General features: G+C 34.4%; 3 protein-coding genes across 15 annotated transcripts; all 3 read left to right on the top strand.

Moving 5' to 3' along the window:
• The first annotated feature begins 1,128 nt into the window (after positions 1-1,128).
• Positions 1,129-8,413, top strand: LOC117926521 (putative disease resistance RPP13-like protein 1). 13 transcript variants are annotated; one of them, XM_034845627.1, is made up of 12 exons: positions 1,129-4,930; positions 5,069-5,212; positions 5,381-5,517; positions 5,603-5,656; positions 5,899-6,000; positions 6,109-6,469; positions 6,604-6,661; positions 6,789-6,962; positions 7,045-7,086; positions 7,585-7,662; positions 7,781-7,914; positions 8,015-8,413. In XM_034845627.1, the coding sequence occupies exon 1, from the start codon at positions 1,231-1,233 to the stop codon at positions 4,897-4,899; it is 3,669 nt and encodes a 1,222-aa protein (XP_034701518.1). In that variant the 5' UTR covers positions 1,129-1,230; the 3' UTR covers positions 4,900-4,930; positions 5,069-5,212; positions 5,381-5,517; positions 5,603-5,656; positions 5,899-6,000; positions 6,109-6,469; positions 6,604-6,661; positions 6,789-6,962; positions 7,045-7,086; positions 7,585-7,662; positions 7,781-7,914; positions 8,015-8,413. The 13 variants fall into 13 exon arrangements, with proteins under 13 accessions (XP_034701518.1, XP_034701515.1, XP_034701516.1 ...); XM_034845624.1 differs by having other exon boundaries at positions 5,300-5,517; XM_034845625.1 differs by having other exon boundaries at positions 5,300-5,517; positions 7,581-7,662.
• A 1,505-nt stretch (positions 8,414-9,918) lies between these two features.
• Positions 9,919-10,738, top strand: LOC117926158. Its single transcript, XM_034845238.1, has one exon. It carries the CDS (start codon positions 9,940-9,942, stop codon positions 10,471-10,473), a length of 534 nt encoding a protein of 177 aa, XP_034701129.1. The 5' UTR covers positions 9,919-9,939; the 3' UTR covers positions 10,474-10,738.
• A 3,465-nt stretch (positions 10,739-14,203) lies between these two features.
• On the top strand, positions 14,204-15,034 carry LOC117926405. The gene has a single exon (XM_034845494.1). The coding sequence runs from the start codon at positions 14,374-14,376 to the stop codon at positions 14,770-14,772; it is 399 nt and encodes a 132-aa protein (XP_034701385.1). The 5' UTR covers positions 14,204-14,373; the 3' UTR covers positions 14,773-15,034.
• The last annotated feature ends 467 nt before the right edge of the window (positions 15,035-15,501 follow it).

The following is a 15,501-nucleotide window of genomic DNA, read 5'->3' as shown; positions in this document are numbered from 1 at the left end:
TAAGTTAAAAAACAAAAAATAACTTTTTAATATTTCATAAAAATAAGAGTTTTGACAAGTTGTTTTTTAAAAGCAGTTTTTAAAAACAAAAAATAAAAAACTCAATTGTTTTTAGAAATAATTTTTCTATTTTTATTTTGTAAAAACATTTTAAATCCAATTGATATAATATTAACTAAATTTAATTCAAGTCTTATTAAAAGTGAAAAATAGTTTTATAATTATAAATAAATTAAAAATAAATAATGCTTATTAAAACATGAATAGTAATATTATAATAAAATAATAAATTAAATTTTTTGGTATAAAATATATTATTTTGGTTTATGTTAGAAAAATATGGATAGTAACATTTTCATAAAAGCATAATTTGTCTTTTTAAATAAATAATGATAATTTAAAAATAACAATGATTAATAATATTTTATTTAAAATAAATTATTAAGAAAGTTTAAATTTTTTAATATGTAAAATCAAGTTTTTCATTACATGCACACAAGTCATGTTCAATTACGGATACAATATTCTGGAATATTTCATTGAACCGCAATTAATTAAATTGACTTTTTGAATTTCAAATTATTTTCTTTAAAAATTATTAAACTTATTAATAAATTCAATATAAAGTGTGCCGCTGGATTTAAAGTTCATTTTTCTATTGAGAAAATTTATAAAACTTTAATTATGTGTAAAAGAATAATAAGTAAATTCATTATAAGTCAATTTCTATTCATAAATTTATGGTATTAATGGATTTATTATTTAAATTTAAATTATTTTTAAACATTATTAGACTCGTTAATGAATTTAACATATTAAGTTTTGTTTAATTTAGAATTAATTTGCTTAGTGAAAAAAATCCAAAAAAAAAAAATCTGCATAGAAAAATAATATAGTCCTTTGAGACTAATTTTTATCAATAAACTTTTCTCATTAATGAGTCCATTATTTAATTTTTAAATTATTTTTAAAATTTTCTAAATTTATTAATAAATCCAACCTATTAAGTATTTAAATTTATTTGTGTAGTGAAAAAATCGGATCAAATTGCAATCCACATAATATCGGTAGGTAGAAAATGAATTCTTCTGTACCTTTAGCATTAGTTGATAGGCCATCGTCTTCATCCACCTCTTTCTTCCAAGGCCAAGGCTCTTCCACGTTGCTCTGCAACTGCTTTCTTTAATTGTTCTTGGATCCACTATTGACTTCCCTTGCAAACCAACAAACATGGCTGGGGCTATAGTAGGAGGAGCACTTCTCTCGGCTTCTATCGAGGTTCTACTTCACCGGATGGCTTCTCGCGAGGTCCTCACCTTCCTCCCGCGACAGAGACTCAGTGCTACGCTCCTAAGGAAGTTGAGGATAAAATTGCTGGCAGTTCAGGTAGTGCTCGACGACGCTGAGGCCAAGCAATTGACAAAATCAGCTGTAAAAGATTGGCTGGATACCCTGAAAGATGCTGTGTATGATGCAGAGGACCTGTTGGATGATATCACCACTGAAGCTCTACGCTGCAAAATGGAGTCTGATGCTCAAACCAGCGCAACTCAGGTACGTGACATCACCTCTGCCTCGCTTAATCCGTTTGGTGAGGGGATCGAGTCCAGGGTAGAGGAGATCACTGACAAACTAGAATATCTTGCACAAGAAAAAGATGTTCTGGGATTGAAAGAAGGCGTTGGAGAAAAATTGTCACAAAGATGGCCCTCGACTTCCTTGGTAGATGAGTCTGGGGTGTGCGGTAGGGATGGTGATAAAGAGGAGATAGTTAAATTTTTGTTGTCCCATAATGCAAGTGGGAATAAGATAAGTGTGATCGCCCTGGTGGGTTTGGGCGGTATTGGAAAGACCACACTTGCTCAATGGGTGTATAATGATAGGAGAGTGGTGGAATGTTTTGACCTTAAAGCTTGGGTTTGTGTTTCCGATGAATTTGATCCTGTCAGGATAACGAAAACCATTCTTAAGGAAATCGATTCTGGGGCTTCTGAAAAATATTCTGATGATAGTGATTTGAATCTGCTTCAACTTAAAGTGAAGGAGAGACTTAGTAAGAAGAAATTCTTACTTGTCCTTGATGATGTTTGGAATGAAAACTATAATAATTGGGATATGCTACAAACTCCATTCACCGTTGGTCTAAATGGAAGTAAGATTATAGTAACTACACGTAGTGATAAGGTTGCATCGGTCATGCGTTCAGTTCATATTCATCATTTGGGACAGTTATCCTTTGAGGACTGCTGGTCGCTATTTGCAAAACATGCATTTGAAAATGGAGATTCTAGTCTACGTCCAGAACTAGAAGAAATTGGCAAAGGGATTGTAAAGAAGTGTAAAGGATTGCCTTTGGCTGCAAAGACCCTAGGGGGTGCCTTATACTCAGAGTTACGAGTAAAAGAATGGGAATTTGTGTTGAACAGCGAAACGTGGGATTTACCGAATGATGAAATTCTCCCCGCCTTAAGGTTAAGCTATTCTTTTCTTCCTTCACATTTAAAGCGGTGTTTTGCATATTGCTCAATTTTTCCTAAGGACTACGAATTTGAAAAGGAAAATTTGATTCTATTGTGGATGGCAGAAGGCTTTTTGCAACAATTTGAAAGCAAGAAAACAATGGAAGAAGTGGGTGATGGGTACTTTTATGACCTATTATCAAGGTCATTTTTTCAAAAGTTTAATAGTCGACGTAAATCATATTTTGTAATGCATGATCTCATTAACGACTTAGCTCAACTTGTTTCTGGAAAATTTTGTGTTCAATTGAAGGATGGTAAGATGAATGAAATTCTTGAAAAGCTTCGCCATTTATCATATTTTAGAAGTGAATATGACCCGTTTGAGAGATTTGAGACCCTAAATGAAGTTAGTGGTCTTCGTACCTTCTTTCCTTTGAATTTGAGAACTTGGCCTCGATGGGACAAGGCTTCAAAGATTAGAGAGCCAAGTATATTGTATCATTGGCATGTTGAAGATTTTCGATTGAGCGATAGAGTTTGGATTGGTTTCTTATTTAAAGTTCAATATTTACGAGTATTATCATTGTGTTACTATAAGATAACATATTTGTCTGAATCAATTGGTAATTTGAAACATTTGCGCTATTTGGACCTTACCTATACACTCATCAAAAGGTTACCTGAATCGGTTTGTAGTTTGTATAATTTACAAACATTGATATTATACTATTGTGAATGCCTTGTTGAATTGCCTAAAATGATGTGCAAAATGATTAGCTTACGTCATCTTGATATCAGGTATAGCAAAGTGAAAGAGATGCCAAGTCACATGGGTCAATTAAAAAGTCTACAAAAATTGAGTAACTATATAGTGGGCAAGCAAAGTGGGACAAGGGTTGGAGAGTTGAGGGAGCTTTCCCACATTGGTGGGAGTCTTGTCATTCAAGAGCTGCAGAATGTGGTTGATGCTAAGGATGCCTCAGAGGCCAATTTGGTAGGCAAGCAATATCTGGATGAGTTAGAGTTGGAATGGAATCGTGGTAGTGATGTTGAACAAAATGGAGCAGAGATAGTGCTGAACAACTTACAACCTCATTCAAACTTAAAGAGACTCACTATTTACGGTTATGGTGGTTCAAGATTTCCAGATTGGTTAGGTCCTTCAGTTCTGAATATGGTGTCGCTACGTCTCTGGAATTGTACGAATGTGTCAACCTTCCCACCGCTTGGGCAGCTACCCTCTCTTAAACATTTATATATATCGGGGTTGGAGGAGATAGAAAGGGTGGGCGCAGAGTTTTATGGGACTGAGCCCTCCTTTGTCTCCCTAAAAGCTCTATCATTTCAGGGTATGCCAAAATGGAAGGAATGGTTGTGCATGGGAGGCCAAGATGGAGAATTCCCTCGTCTCAAGGAGCTTTGTATAGAGAGGTGTCCCAAGCTAATAGGAGCCTTACCAAACCATCTGCCTTTGTTGACGAAACTAGAGATTGTAGACTGTGAGCAGCTTGTGGCTCAACTTCCAAGGATTCCAGCCATCCGTGTATTGACGACGCGCAGCTGTGACATCTCACAGTGGAAGGAACTACCACCACTACTGCAGGATCTCTCAATTCAAAATTCCGACTCTTTGGAGTCCATACTGGAGGAGGGAATGTTGCAAAGTAATACTTGTCTTCGACACTTGAGAATCAGAAATTGCTCTTTTTCGAGACCCTTGTGCAGAGTTTGTTTGCCCATTACATTGAATTCGTTACATATAGACGAGTGTAAGAAACTAGAGTTTCTCCTACCTGAGTTTTTAAAATGTCACCACCCTTCCCTTCACCATTTGGATATCTTCAGAAGTACTTGCAATTCTCTCTCATCCTTCCCACTCGGCAACTTCCCAAGTTTAACTCACCTCACTATCTGGGATCTCAAGGGGCTTGAATCCCTCTCCATTTCAATTTCAGAGGGCGATGTTACATCTTTTCATGAGTTGTACATCGGAAGTTGCCCTAATCTTGTGTCTATTGAATTGCCAGCTCTCGACTTCTCACGATATTCCATCTTCAACTGCAAGAATCTCAAGTGGCTGCTGCACAACGCTACATGCTTTCAGTCATTAACAATATTTGGTTGTCCTGAATTGATATTCCCAATACAAGGTCTGCAAGGACTGTCCTCTCTTACCTCTCTCAAAATCTCACATCTTCCAAATCTCATGTCCCTTGAAAGTTTGGAGCTTCAACTGCTCACCTCTCTTAAAAAATTAGAGATCCGTAACTGCCCCAAGCTCCAATTCTTGACAGAAGAGCAGCTGCCCACCAACCTTTCTGTTCTAACAATCCAGAACTGCCCATTGCTGAAAGATCGGTGCAAGTTTGGGACAGGGGAAGATTGGCATCATATAGCTCACATTCCACACATTGTGATCGATGACCAAGTTTTGTAATGAAGGTGGCATAACACCAATTTATAGTCAGGTACTTGTTCTGTCCTAAAAATGATTGTCTCAGGAAAACTAACATACTTAAATACCAAGTTTGATTTGATCCATTATAAATAGGAAAAATATGCTTTAAATTTTCTAATTATTATAACAATTTCTTACTTTCTTTCAGGTCATCTGTGATGCTTCACTCTGGCTCTGATCAACATATCTTCATAAGGAATCTTTTAAGACTCCTTGCTTAATTAGTGCCTTGTCAAATGCTTCAGATTTCATTTAGAGTGAATTGATGCTTAAAAGCCAAGCAGCTCTGCAGGTCTGATTTTGTAAATTGTGTTTCTTGTACAATTTTATGGACCTTGAATTTGTTTTCATTGGCTAATTTGCTGAAATCTGATGGCAGCCCTTTGATCCTTGTTCTCTCAACAAACTCTAGCTGTCTAGCAATGATTTCCAACGGACCATTTTTTTGTTGTGAGTTCAGGTTCATGACTCTCTTTTTGGACAACAGTAGCCGAGATTTTTTGCACCCAAAGAATCATGAGTTGATACTCTGCTGGAGGAACTACAGAAGCTCAACTCTGTTGGAGAGTGGAGGATGCAGCAGGCTCTATGATTCCAGTTAGTGAGACATTTCAATTGCTTTGGTTTAACTTTCGAAGCTACAAACTACAATACTCATAATCTCATATGCATTATTTTTCAGGTTCTTTGAGGTTGCATCTGCGTTGATATCTTAGTTCTTCTCTAAAAACAACAGGTATGTTTCTTTTAATTCATACTTTTCATAAGCTGACACATTGTGGAGTTCCATCATTTTCAACACAAGATAAACCTAATACTAAATTCTACTGAAGCTAAAACAAAAATCTTACTGCCTGAGGTTCTGTCTTTCATGAATTTTGTTCACTATGTTCATATGGCATCTAAGCAACCTAGACGTTAACATTTTCCTTGGTCTACATATTGTTTTCATCTCTTTCAGCTTTGATTAATCTGCAGATGTTCGGTTTAGGCACCTCAAACTCAAAATCTTCAGCTTCTGTCATGCCATCTTCTCATTTACATGATTGTCATCCACCTTTGAGCTTTACTTTGTTAATGGTAAGATAGTCATAATAGTACTACAATAGTTGAGCATGGATTGACAACAATGCATGCTTTCAGTCTTCAACATCACATGGTTGTCCTGAATTGATATTCCCAATGCAGGGTCTTCCCTCCAACCTAAATTCACTTACAATAACAAACTGCAACAAACTTACATCCCACATGGACTGTGGCCTGCAAGGGCTGGCCTCTCTTACCTCTCTCAAAATCTCAGGTCTTCCAAATCTCAGGTCCCTGGACAGTTTGGGGCTTCAACTGCTCACCTCTCTCCAAAAATTAGAGATCTGTGACTGCCCCGAGCTCCAATCCTTGACAGAAAAGCTGCTGCCCACCTCCCTTTCTGTTCCAACAATCCAGAACTGCCATTGCTGAAAGGTCAGTGCAAGTTTTGGACAAGGGAAGATTGGCATCATATAGCACACATTCCAAACATTGTGATCGATGACCAAGTTTTGTAATGAAGGTAGCATTACACTAATTTTTAGTCAAGTACTGGTTCTGTCCTTATAGATACCAATTTTAATTTGATCCATCATAAATGGGAAAAAATATGCTTTAAATTTTCTAATTATTATAATAACTTCTTGCTTCTTTCAGGTTATCAGTAATTCTTCTCTCTTGTAAATTGATGCTTAAAAGCCAAGCAGCTCTGCAGGTCTGATTTTGTAACTTGTTTTTCTTGTATAATTTTATGGACCTTGAATTCGTTTTCATTGGCTAATTCACTGAAACTCATGGAATGCCTCTGATCCTATTTTTCTCAATGAATTCGAGCTGTCTAGCAACAATCCTTCCAATGGGACCTTTTTTTATCGAGTTCAAAGACTCTGTCTGGAAGATTGTAGCAGATATTTTCTGGCATCCATAGACTCATGATTGATAATCTGCTTGAGGAACTGAGAAAGCTCAACTCTGTTAGAGAGTGGAGCATGCAACATGCTCTATGATTCCCATTAGTAAGATATTTTAATTGCTTTTGTTTAACTTTCTAAGCTACAAATTACAAGGATTTATAATTCCATGTGCATTATTTTTCAGGTTCTCTGTGTTAATATTCTAGTTCTTCTCTAGAAAAAACAGGTATGTTTCTTCTGTGTTAATACTTTTCATAAGATGACACATTGTGGAGTTCCATCATATGCATGACAAGATAAACCCAATTATAAAATCAACTCAGCCTAAAACAAAATATCTTACTAACTGAGGTTCTCTCCTTAATAATTCTATTCACCATGTCCATATGGCATCTTAGCGCCGTAAATGTTAACATTTTCTTTAGTGTAATCATTGTTTTAGCTTCAATTAATCTGCAGATGTTCAGTTTAGACACCTCAAACCCAAAACCTTCAGCTTCTGAGAAGCCACCACTTCCTAGTCTCTGCCCATCTCCTTCCCATTTAATTATTGTCATCAACCTTTGATTTTTTTACATCGTTGATAGTAAAAGAATCATAATTGTACTACATTTGTTGAGCATGGATGCTACCATTTAATTTCCATATTCAAGTTTTTCTTGTACTTATAAATGATAATGTGAGCTCTGGATTTTCTTCTTTTAAATTTGTGATTCTGAGGCAGATGCTTGGAGAAGAGAGAAGTCAAACCATATTCTCTGTCATAGCAGTGCAGAGTATGGTTTTGTTCCACCAAGTTCAGGTCAGTTGAGTGGAATCTTATTAATACTTCAAGGAGGCATGATCAAATTGGCTGATTTTCCAAACTTGATGACTGCCTCTGACCATGAGCTATTTTTTTGTATCAACTTTGTGTTAAGAAATTGTGAACGTATTGGATCTGCTCATACCACCTCCCTTCATGATGAATTTTAACAACTCAGTACTTGGACGATGGCTACTCAACTAAATCCTATTTATTGGACCACAATTTGAGCTTTTCTTCCTAACTCAGGTAGAGTGCTATAAAAATTCAGTCTAAAAAGTATCTATAACCCCCTATGAATTTGAATGTCAGATGCAGCTGATTAGCATGTGACCATTTTTATTTTCAGATGGTGGCACTTTGATTCTTTGGAACAGTTGTAGGAGGAAGCTTTGCCAAAGCCTCCCTATGCAATACATGGGCCTTTGGCTGCAAGTGAGATTTGAAGATTCTATTCTCTCTTGGAAGACTACAACTCATTTTTTTTTTTAGTTTTGAGCCTTGAGCTTTTACTTCCAAGCATGTGCAAAGAAGAAAGAAAGCAACAACAAACGTCCACTTATAGAAGTTTTACATGGAGTGAGACTCCCATGGAAAATATTGTAGCTATTGGTTTGTCAACCTTGAAGGTTATAGTTTTGTTTCCCATTGGATCTTTAAGGAATGTGTTTATTGAATCATACATTTTGAACTTACTATTGATTTTGTGTATATACATAAATATAAATGATGTTTTCTTCTTCATTCATGTGGAATTTGCTTCTCTGGTATGTATATGCCGAAAAGTAACAAATTTGCTCTAAGGTTTTACTTGAAGTGAGGTTCAATATGGCCTTCTTCTGCATTTTGGGGTATACAAGAGTTTACTTCATAGGCAAATCACTTCCAATCCAGCCTTTTTTAAAATTTTTGGTTCTCTTTTCTACCCTAAACTAAAATTGCACTACTATTATCAATGGCTAAATATTTAGAGAGAAAATTTCTCTAAATTATTATTATTATTATTATTATTATTATTATTATTGTTTAATATGATTGAATTTTTTGAATAATTTATTTGAGTAGATGATCAAAACGAATTTTCTATTTTTATCAAACCAACATTGAATTGGAAGAAGAAAAGTCCAAGGGGGCTCACATGGTGGGTTCAGCTGTTGGTTTGGGTGGAGTCACTGCAACAGAATGGGTGTGGGCTCCTCCCCAAAAACCCACTCACATGACATCTCTCTTTCCAACTTTCTCTCTCTGTTCCCGAAACCCAATGCCCACCTTTCCCTTACAACCATTTCAAAAAGGCAACAGCCACACTGGCCCCACACTTTTCCACTGCCCCAAGATTCCAATTCCATGAACGAGATCAGAAACCAATCCACATCCACCCACTTCTCCATCCCCACTAATGGAGAAAAGAAGAAACAGGAAAATTTTGGGTTCCCCTTTAAATGGAACAACTCCAAATTGAGGTATATGCAAGCTTTCAACAATGGGTGTGTGTTAATTTAGATATGCCAATCCAACGGCCCAAAATGAACTTGGAATCTAATTGTACTTTTTCTCCATTATAAGGCACTAAAATGAATTCCATGATTAAGATTTTGTTACATGGTCACATGTTTTGGTTTGGATCCAAGGACCCAAAACCTTAATTTGGGTTATTTTCTTGGAAGATATTGAATCGCACTTCATTAGGGTTTAATATGTAAATAAGTAACCGATCAAAAACTATCACAAATTTAATAAAGAAGAACCCCATAAAAAGGGTCTTTAAAAAAGTTTAATACTAAGATAGTGTTTGTTTTTTTAACTTTTTATTGAAAGTAATTTGTTTTCAGAATTTAAGTTGTTTTTTTTTTTACTTTTTTTATGATTGATTATAAACTTTTTATTAAATAAAAAATTAAAATATATATATTTTTTTTAAATAGAAAAAATAATATATTGATTTTTCTTTATTTTTTAATACTTAATAGAAATAAAATACTATAAAAATAAATAACTTAATATTTAACACTATTAAGTATTAAGGTTCTATTCAGAATTAAGCAAAAAAATAAATACCACTTAAATCCACGCGATGGATTTTAAGGTTATTTCATTCATTTTAATCAATTAAACATTAATATTATATAGTGGCAAATGGTCTTGTTGGGTTGGATGGTTTGGGACCCTGCCCCAGACCCAACCCTTTGACAGCATCATTGATTGTGATTTGTGAAGCATCTGTTGTCTCGTATCCTTCTTGTCTAAAAAGACCATAATATACTCTCCCTTTATATGATTCTCCAACCACCCACCCAACTTGCTCATCTACACAAAACTTTAGATCTGCTGCATCTGCACTTCACCTTCAAGACAACAACAACAATGGAAGCTCTCCTGTCCCAATTCACCTTCCTCTCCAACCAGGCACTCTCTGACAAAAACTTCGATCCATCGACAATAGAAGAGCTGATGAAACTGTTTGAATTGGAGGCCTACAAGTCATGGGCATCCCTGGAGCTTGAGCAGCAAAAGGAGGTGGAAGAAGCTGAGATATCAATGAAGGAAGCAGAGGCATATCTTGACTCAGTAATGGACAGTGCTATGGAGGAGTTTAGGCTGTTTGAAGAGGAGCTAGAGCGAACATCCAAGGCTGAATATGATAGCCTAGTTCAAACTGCAGATAATGCAAGGAAGATGGGGAAGTTGATGGAGAAAGCAGCCACTATTGCTTCCAAGAAGTATATTGAAGCTGCAATGAATTCAGCTACTTCTACAATGAAGATGGCATGGAAGGGGATTTCCTCTAAAAAAGTTCATCCTTCTTGAGATGGGGTTTCCCCTTTGTGATGATATTATGAAATAAGGCCACTATAGGTTGGAGCACGTCTCCTCTGTAGTTGTATGTCATTTGGGGTCTTTTTTTAGGCTTCTTTGTGGTGTGGAAGAGTAGATCTGTGAAGTTGTTGTGTTTCAAAATCTTGGAATATGAAACACCACCCATCCACAAGAAAAAAACAAAAACAAAAACTGATCCTTTGTTTAAAGCACATCTTATCATTCTCAAAATCACACCATACTTTCCTTTGTTATCTGTGGAGATCTTGTTTCCTTTTTCTCTATTTTGCAGGAAACATGCCTAGGGTTTGGTTCTTCTATTGATTTCCCACTTGTTTTAGGGGATTTACATCACATAAAGATTACTACTTTAGTTGATTAACTGCAATGTTTGTTGAAACTCAAGGGGTAACACAGGAGAGCTAGCCCTTCCCATTACCCCCAAACCCTCCCTATCCTGGTGAAGGATTTCATTGAGACAACTAATTCAGAGCATTGATATTATAAGCCCTTCTTTTCTTACTTTATGTTCTGAATGAACAAGTAAAGCCTCAGGTTTGGGAGGCATTAGAATTCAAATATGGTCTTCTGCTTTGATAATTAGTCTTTGTTTTCAGCTACTTTTTGCTTCCTTTACTGCTGTTTTTTTCCCTGTTTTTGAAGCATTAGGATATACATAAGGTTTTCCAGCTTTGATAACCTTTGTTCTCGGGTACTAATCGCTTCTTTTACCACTATTTCTGCCCTGCTTTTGATGCATTAGACTGTAACTAAGGTCTTCAGCTTTGATAATTAGTCTTTGTTTTCAGCTCCTATTTGCTTCCTTTACCGCTGTATTTTGCCCTGTTTTTGAAGCATTAGAATGAAATAAGGTTTTTCAGCTTTGATAACCTTTGTTCTCAGGTACTAATCGCTTCTTTTGCCGCTATTTCTGCCCTGGTTTTGAGGCATTATATTGTAACTAAGGTCTTCAGCTTTGATAATTAGTCTTTGTTTTCAGCTACTATTTGCTTCCTTTACTGCTATATTTTGCCCTGTTTTTGAAGCATTAGAATGTAACCAAGGTTTTTCAGCTTTGAAAGCCTTTGTTTTCAGGTACCCTTTGCTCCTTTTACTGGCATCTCTGCCTGGTTTGTGAAAGCCCAATCCTTTTCACCTTCCATGGCAAGCAGAATGATAGTTTCCCTTACAGAATCTCACCATCTCATCCTCTTCCCTACTCACAATTTTGCCTAATTGGTTAGGCAAAAAGGTTCATTGAGTTTTGGGTTGAGAAGTCATGAACATTTGGTAAGACTTAGGCATCTAGTAAACTTGAGGATCATGGATGTATCATCAACACAGAAGGAACCTAGATGCATATTTCTTTGGGCATTTATTTATCTCTTCTTGGTTTTAATTCTTAGTTTTCCCCTTCTGGGTATAGATTCCATTCACCTAAAGTCTTGACATAAGAGGGCTATGTATCCTTCTTTTACTATACAATTGGAGAAGGCCTCACACTCTCTCCAAATGCTTCTGCAAATGTTGAAGATGGTGAATATTTCTTCCCTCACATCTATCATGCTTTCAAAATCCCAAGTTGATGATTCAGGATTATCCATATAATGATAGTTGAAATTAGAAAATGGAACTTATGGGTGCTGCTAGATTGCAAGAACAGCTAATTATTGGAGTGGTTGTATGGGAAATGGCAATGATGATGAAAGTTACAAGAAGAGTTCCTATGAATATGTATAAAATTTTACTTTGTAGTGCTTCTATTATAAATACTTTTAGGCTATGTTTGATTCTCAGGAAAATTTGAGGGAAAATGCAAGGGAAAGAAAATCCAAAGGAAAAATAGAAGGAAAGAAAAAGTGAAGAAAAATAAAAAATGGATTAAAAGTTGATAAGTTTTTATTTTTTACTTCAAACTCATTTTATTTATTTTAACTCATTAATATAAAGATTAAATAATTTTAAAATACATAAGTTTTTAATTAGTTTTAATTATATTTGATTTTCTTTTATATTTTTCATAGGACAACCAAACATGAAAAAATCATTTTCCTTTACATTTTTTTTCTCTCCTTAGGCTATGTTTGGTTCCCGAAAAGTACAAAGGAAAGAAAAAAAATGCTAAGAAAAATGATTTTCTTATGTTTGGTTGTCCTATGAAAAATATCAAGAAAATCAAATATAATTAAAACTAATTAAAAATTTATATATTTTAAATTATTTAATCTTTATATTGATAAGTTAAAATAAATAAAATGAGTTTGAAGTAACAAAAAAAAATAATTTATCAACTTTTAATCTATTTTTTTATTTTCCTTCACTTTTTCTTTCCTTCTACTTTTCCTTTGTATTTTCTTTTCCTCGCATTTTCCCTCAAATTTTCCGGGAACCAAACATAGCCTTAGTATTTTCCGGGAACCAAACATAACATGTTATGTTTGTTTCCCGGGAAAGTATGAAGGAAGCAAAAAAATAATAATAATTTATTAAATTTGATTTTTTTTTTCTTTCCTTTGTTTTTTTCTTCTTTCAACTTTTCCTCCGTTTTCTTTCCTCTTACATATTTTTTCAAATTTTTTGAGAACCAACCATAACTTTAAGGAAGTCAATAATAATTCATAGGAGTGCAGGTATCTAAACACAGTAGTTGAATATAAAAAAATAAAAAAAAAAATGCTTTGATAGTATTTTTTATTTTGAAAGAATCATTTACTAAGTGATTATTTTTAGGATTCACTTAAGTAATTCTTTATATTTTTAAAAGTTTAAACACTCAGACTAAAAATAGTTTTTTATTTTTTTTAAAAAAAAAAAAACATTTTTAACACTATTTGACCATTATTTTCTAAAAATAATTTTTAAAAGCAAAGTAAAATAAAGAACAATTTTTTCTAAGAATAAGTAGGAGTCATTTTCATTTGTTTTAAATTAAAGAATTTAAAAACAAATTTTAAAAAATATGACCAAATGAGCCGATAATTTTTACTTAAAAAAATAATTATTTTCAATAATTGGTAAATGTCTCTAATCATCTCAAAATCACTCTCAAATAAACTCTTAGAACTCATTCATGAGTGATTTTAGTTAAAGAGTTTTTATTTGTAGGACTTTCATTAGTACTGCATCTATTAAAAAATATTTCAAAAATGATCCATCTGTATTTGAATATAAGATGATATTTATTTTTTTACATAATAGAAAAAGTCAAAATATATATATTTTTTCTATTTAATTAAAAGTTCCATATTGAATAAGAAAAGTCAAACACATGGTGGTGTTTATTTTGACTTTTTCTATTCGACTAAAAGTAACGGTTGATATCAACTAATACAACTAAACTTAACTTATTAATAACAAATTCACTTTAATTATATTAATTAATATCAATATTTTATCTGATTTGATTTTTTCTATTCAGCCAAAAAAACAAACACCTCTTTAATTTTAAAAAATTTTTTGGTAACTTACTAAATAATAAAATAAAATAATTAATTTAAAAGTGAATTTGGCATATTTTCCATAAATCTACTATTTTTGTTACTTGTTACTATGTTGTTCATCTTAATTAATGTAATTTAATTATAAACATAAATTAATTATGTATAGATTTATTAGGAATTAATTTTTTATCTAAAAATTGGAAATTGATATGGTCCGATTCGACTTGACCCGGTCCAGAGTCCAGACCCGACGGATGGTTGATTAACAGTTGAAACTTGAAACTTAAAACCCTAGTTTTGAGGTTTGGGATCTGAGACCTTGTTTGGCTTTTACGTTTGGTTGAAGAGAAACTGAGGGGAAAACAAAGGGGAAAATAAAAATAAAAAATAAAAAAGAAGAAAAGGAAGACGAAGCGAATCTGAAGAGCATTTTAGTTTCAAACCCTGGAGGATGAAGACGATTTCAGGAAGAGTGACGTCTTCCAATCCAATCTCTCTCTCCAAAGCAACCTCAGTTCTCACAACCTTCGTGGCCGCCGAGACCGGAGCCTCCCAGGCCGTGGCCGCCTACCTCCGCCGCACTGTGGAGGCGTTCAACGAGTTAACTCAACTCCACAGAGAGCTCAAAGGCTCAAAATCCGGCCGCAAGCACAAACGAGCCAAGGAGGGTCACGAAAACCCTCGACTTCCCGAACTGACCAATGAATATGATATAGAAACAGAGAGTGCAAAGGGGTGTCACGAGAAGAAGAAGAAGAAGAAGAAGAGGAAGAGTGCGGAGGTTGAAGAGGGAGGAGTCGAGTATTCGGAGGAGCAGCAGAGTAAGAAGAAGAGGAAGAAAAGCGATTAAGAGATAGTGATTTGGAGGACTATGGGATTCGGCTTTTTTTGGGTAATTTAATGGGTTCCATGTAATTTTGTTTGAATTTGTTCATTATAAGTTCACATTCATGATATTACTCAGAAGTGAAATTTTAATGCCCTTTCAATGTAATCTTGTTTGATTTTGTTCAGTAGAAGTTCATAGTTATGATATCAATTGAAATGAAATTTTGTTAATGATTAGTATGTATTTTTCTGAAGAATTGTTAATGCAATCATTTTGCAAGGCACTTCTCTAATACACTCTATGTTCAAGTGACATGGAAATGCCTTCATACATATGTGCATTATATGCTTTGAAGTACTGCAAAAAGCAATTTCTTTACTGGACAACTGCAAGTTCATATCAAGCCTTTGAAAAGATTGTGTACAAATTGCTCAATCCCTAAAAATGTTGTAAAAATTTTGAAATAGAAATAATGACGTTTAGCAATTTCCTTTTGGTAGCTGTTAGCCTGTTAGAGAAAGCATATTAAGGGAGAACTACGATTTTTCAGAAAGAGCTAATTGCCTCATTTTTTTAGGGACTGATGTGGTATGATAAGTATGAGGGATGGATATAGCCTTTCCTTGCCTCTTTCTTATAGCAACAAATATGGATACCTTTATCATGATGTCTGGTCCATAGGAACTTCAAAATTTTCAGAAACCTATCAAAACAAGAGGCTTTGATTTCTTTAAAAATGCACATGGCTCG

The sequence above is a fragment of the Vitis riparia genome, chromosome 12 (assembly GCF_004353265.1).
Source record: "Vitis riparia cultivar Riparia Gloire de Montpellier isolate 1030 chromosome 12, EGFV_Vit.rip_1.0, whole genome shotgun sequence".
Lineage (NCBI taxonomy): Eukaryota > Viridiplantae > Streptophyta > Magnoliopsida > Vitales > Vitaceae > Vitis > Vitis riparia.
This window is presented reverse-complemented; position numbering and strand designations above follow the sequence as displayed.

Bases quoted from the DNA above. Each gene is read 5' to 3' on its own strand.
- LOC117926405 (XM_034845494.1), top strand. From the start codon at position 14,374: ATGAAGACGATTTCAGGAAGAGTGACGTCTTCCAATCCAATCTCTCTC.
- LOC117926521 (XM_034845627.1), top strand. From the start codon at position 1,231: ATGGCTGGGGCTATAGTAGGAGGAGCACTTCTCTCGGCTTCTATCGAG.
- LOC117926158 (XM_034845238.1), top strand. From the start codon at position 9,940: ATGATTCTCCAACCACCCACCCAACTTGCTCATCTACACAAAACTTTA.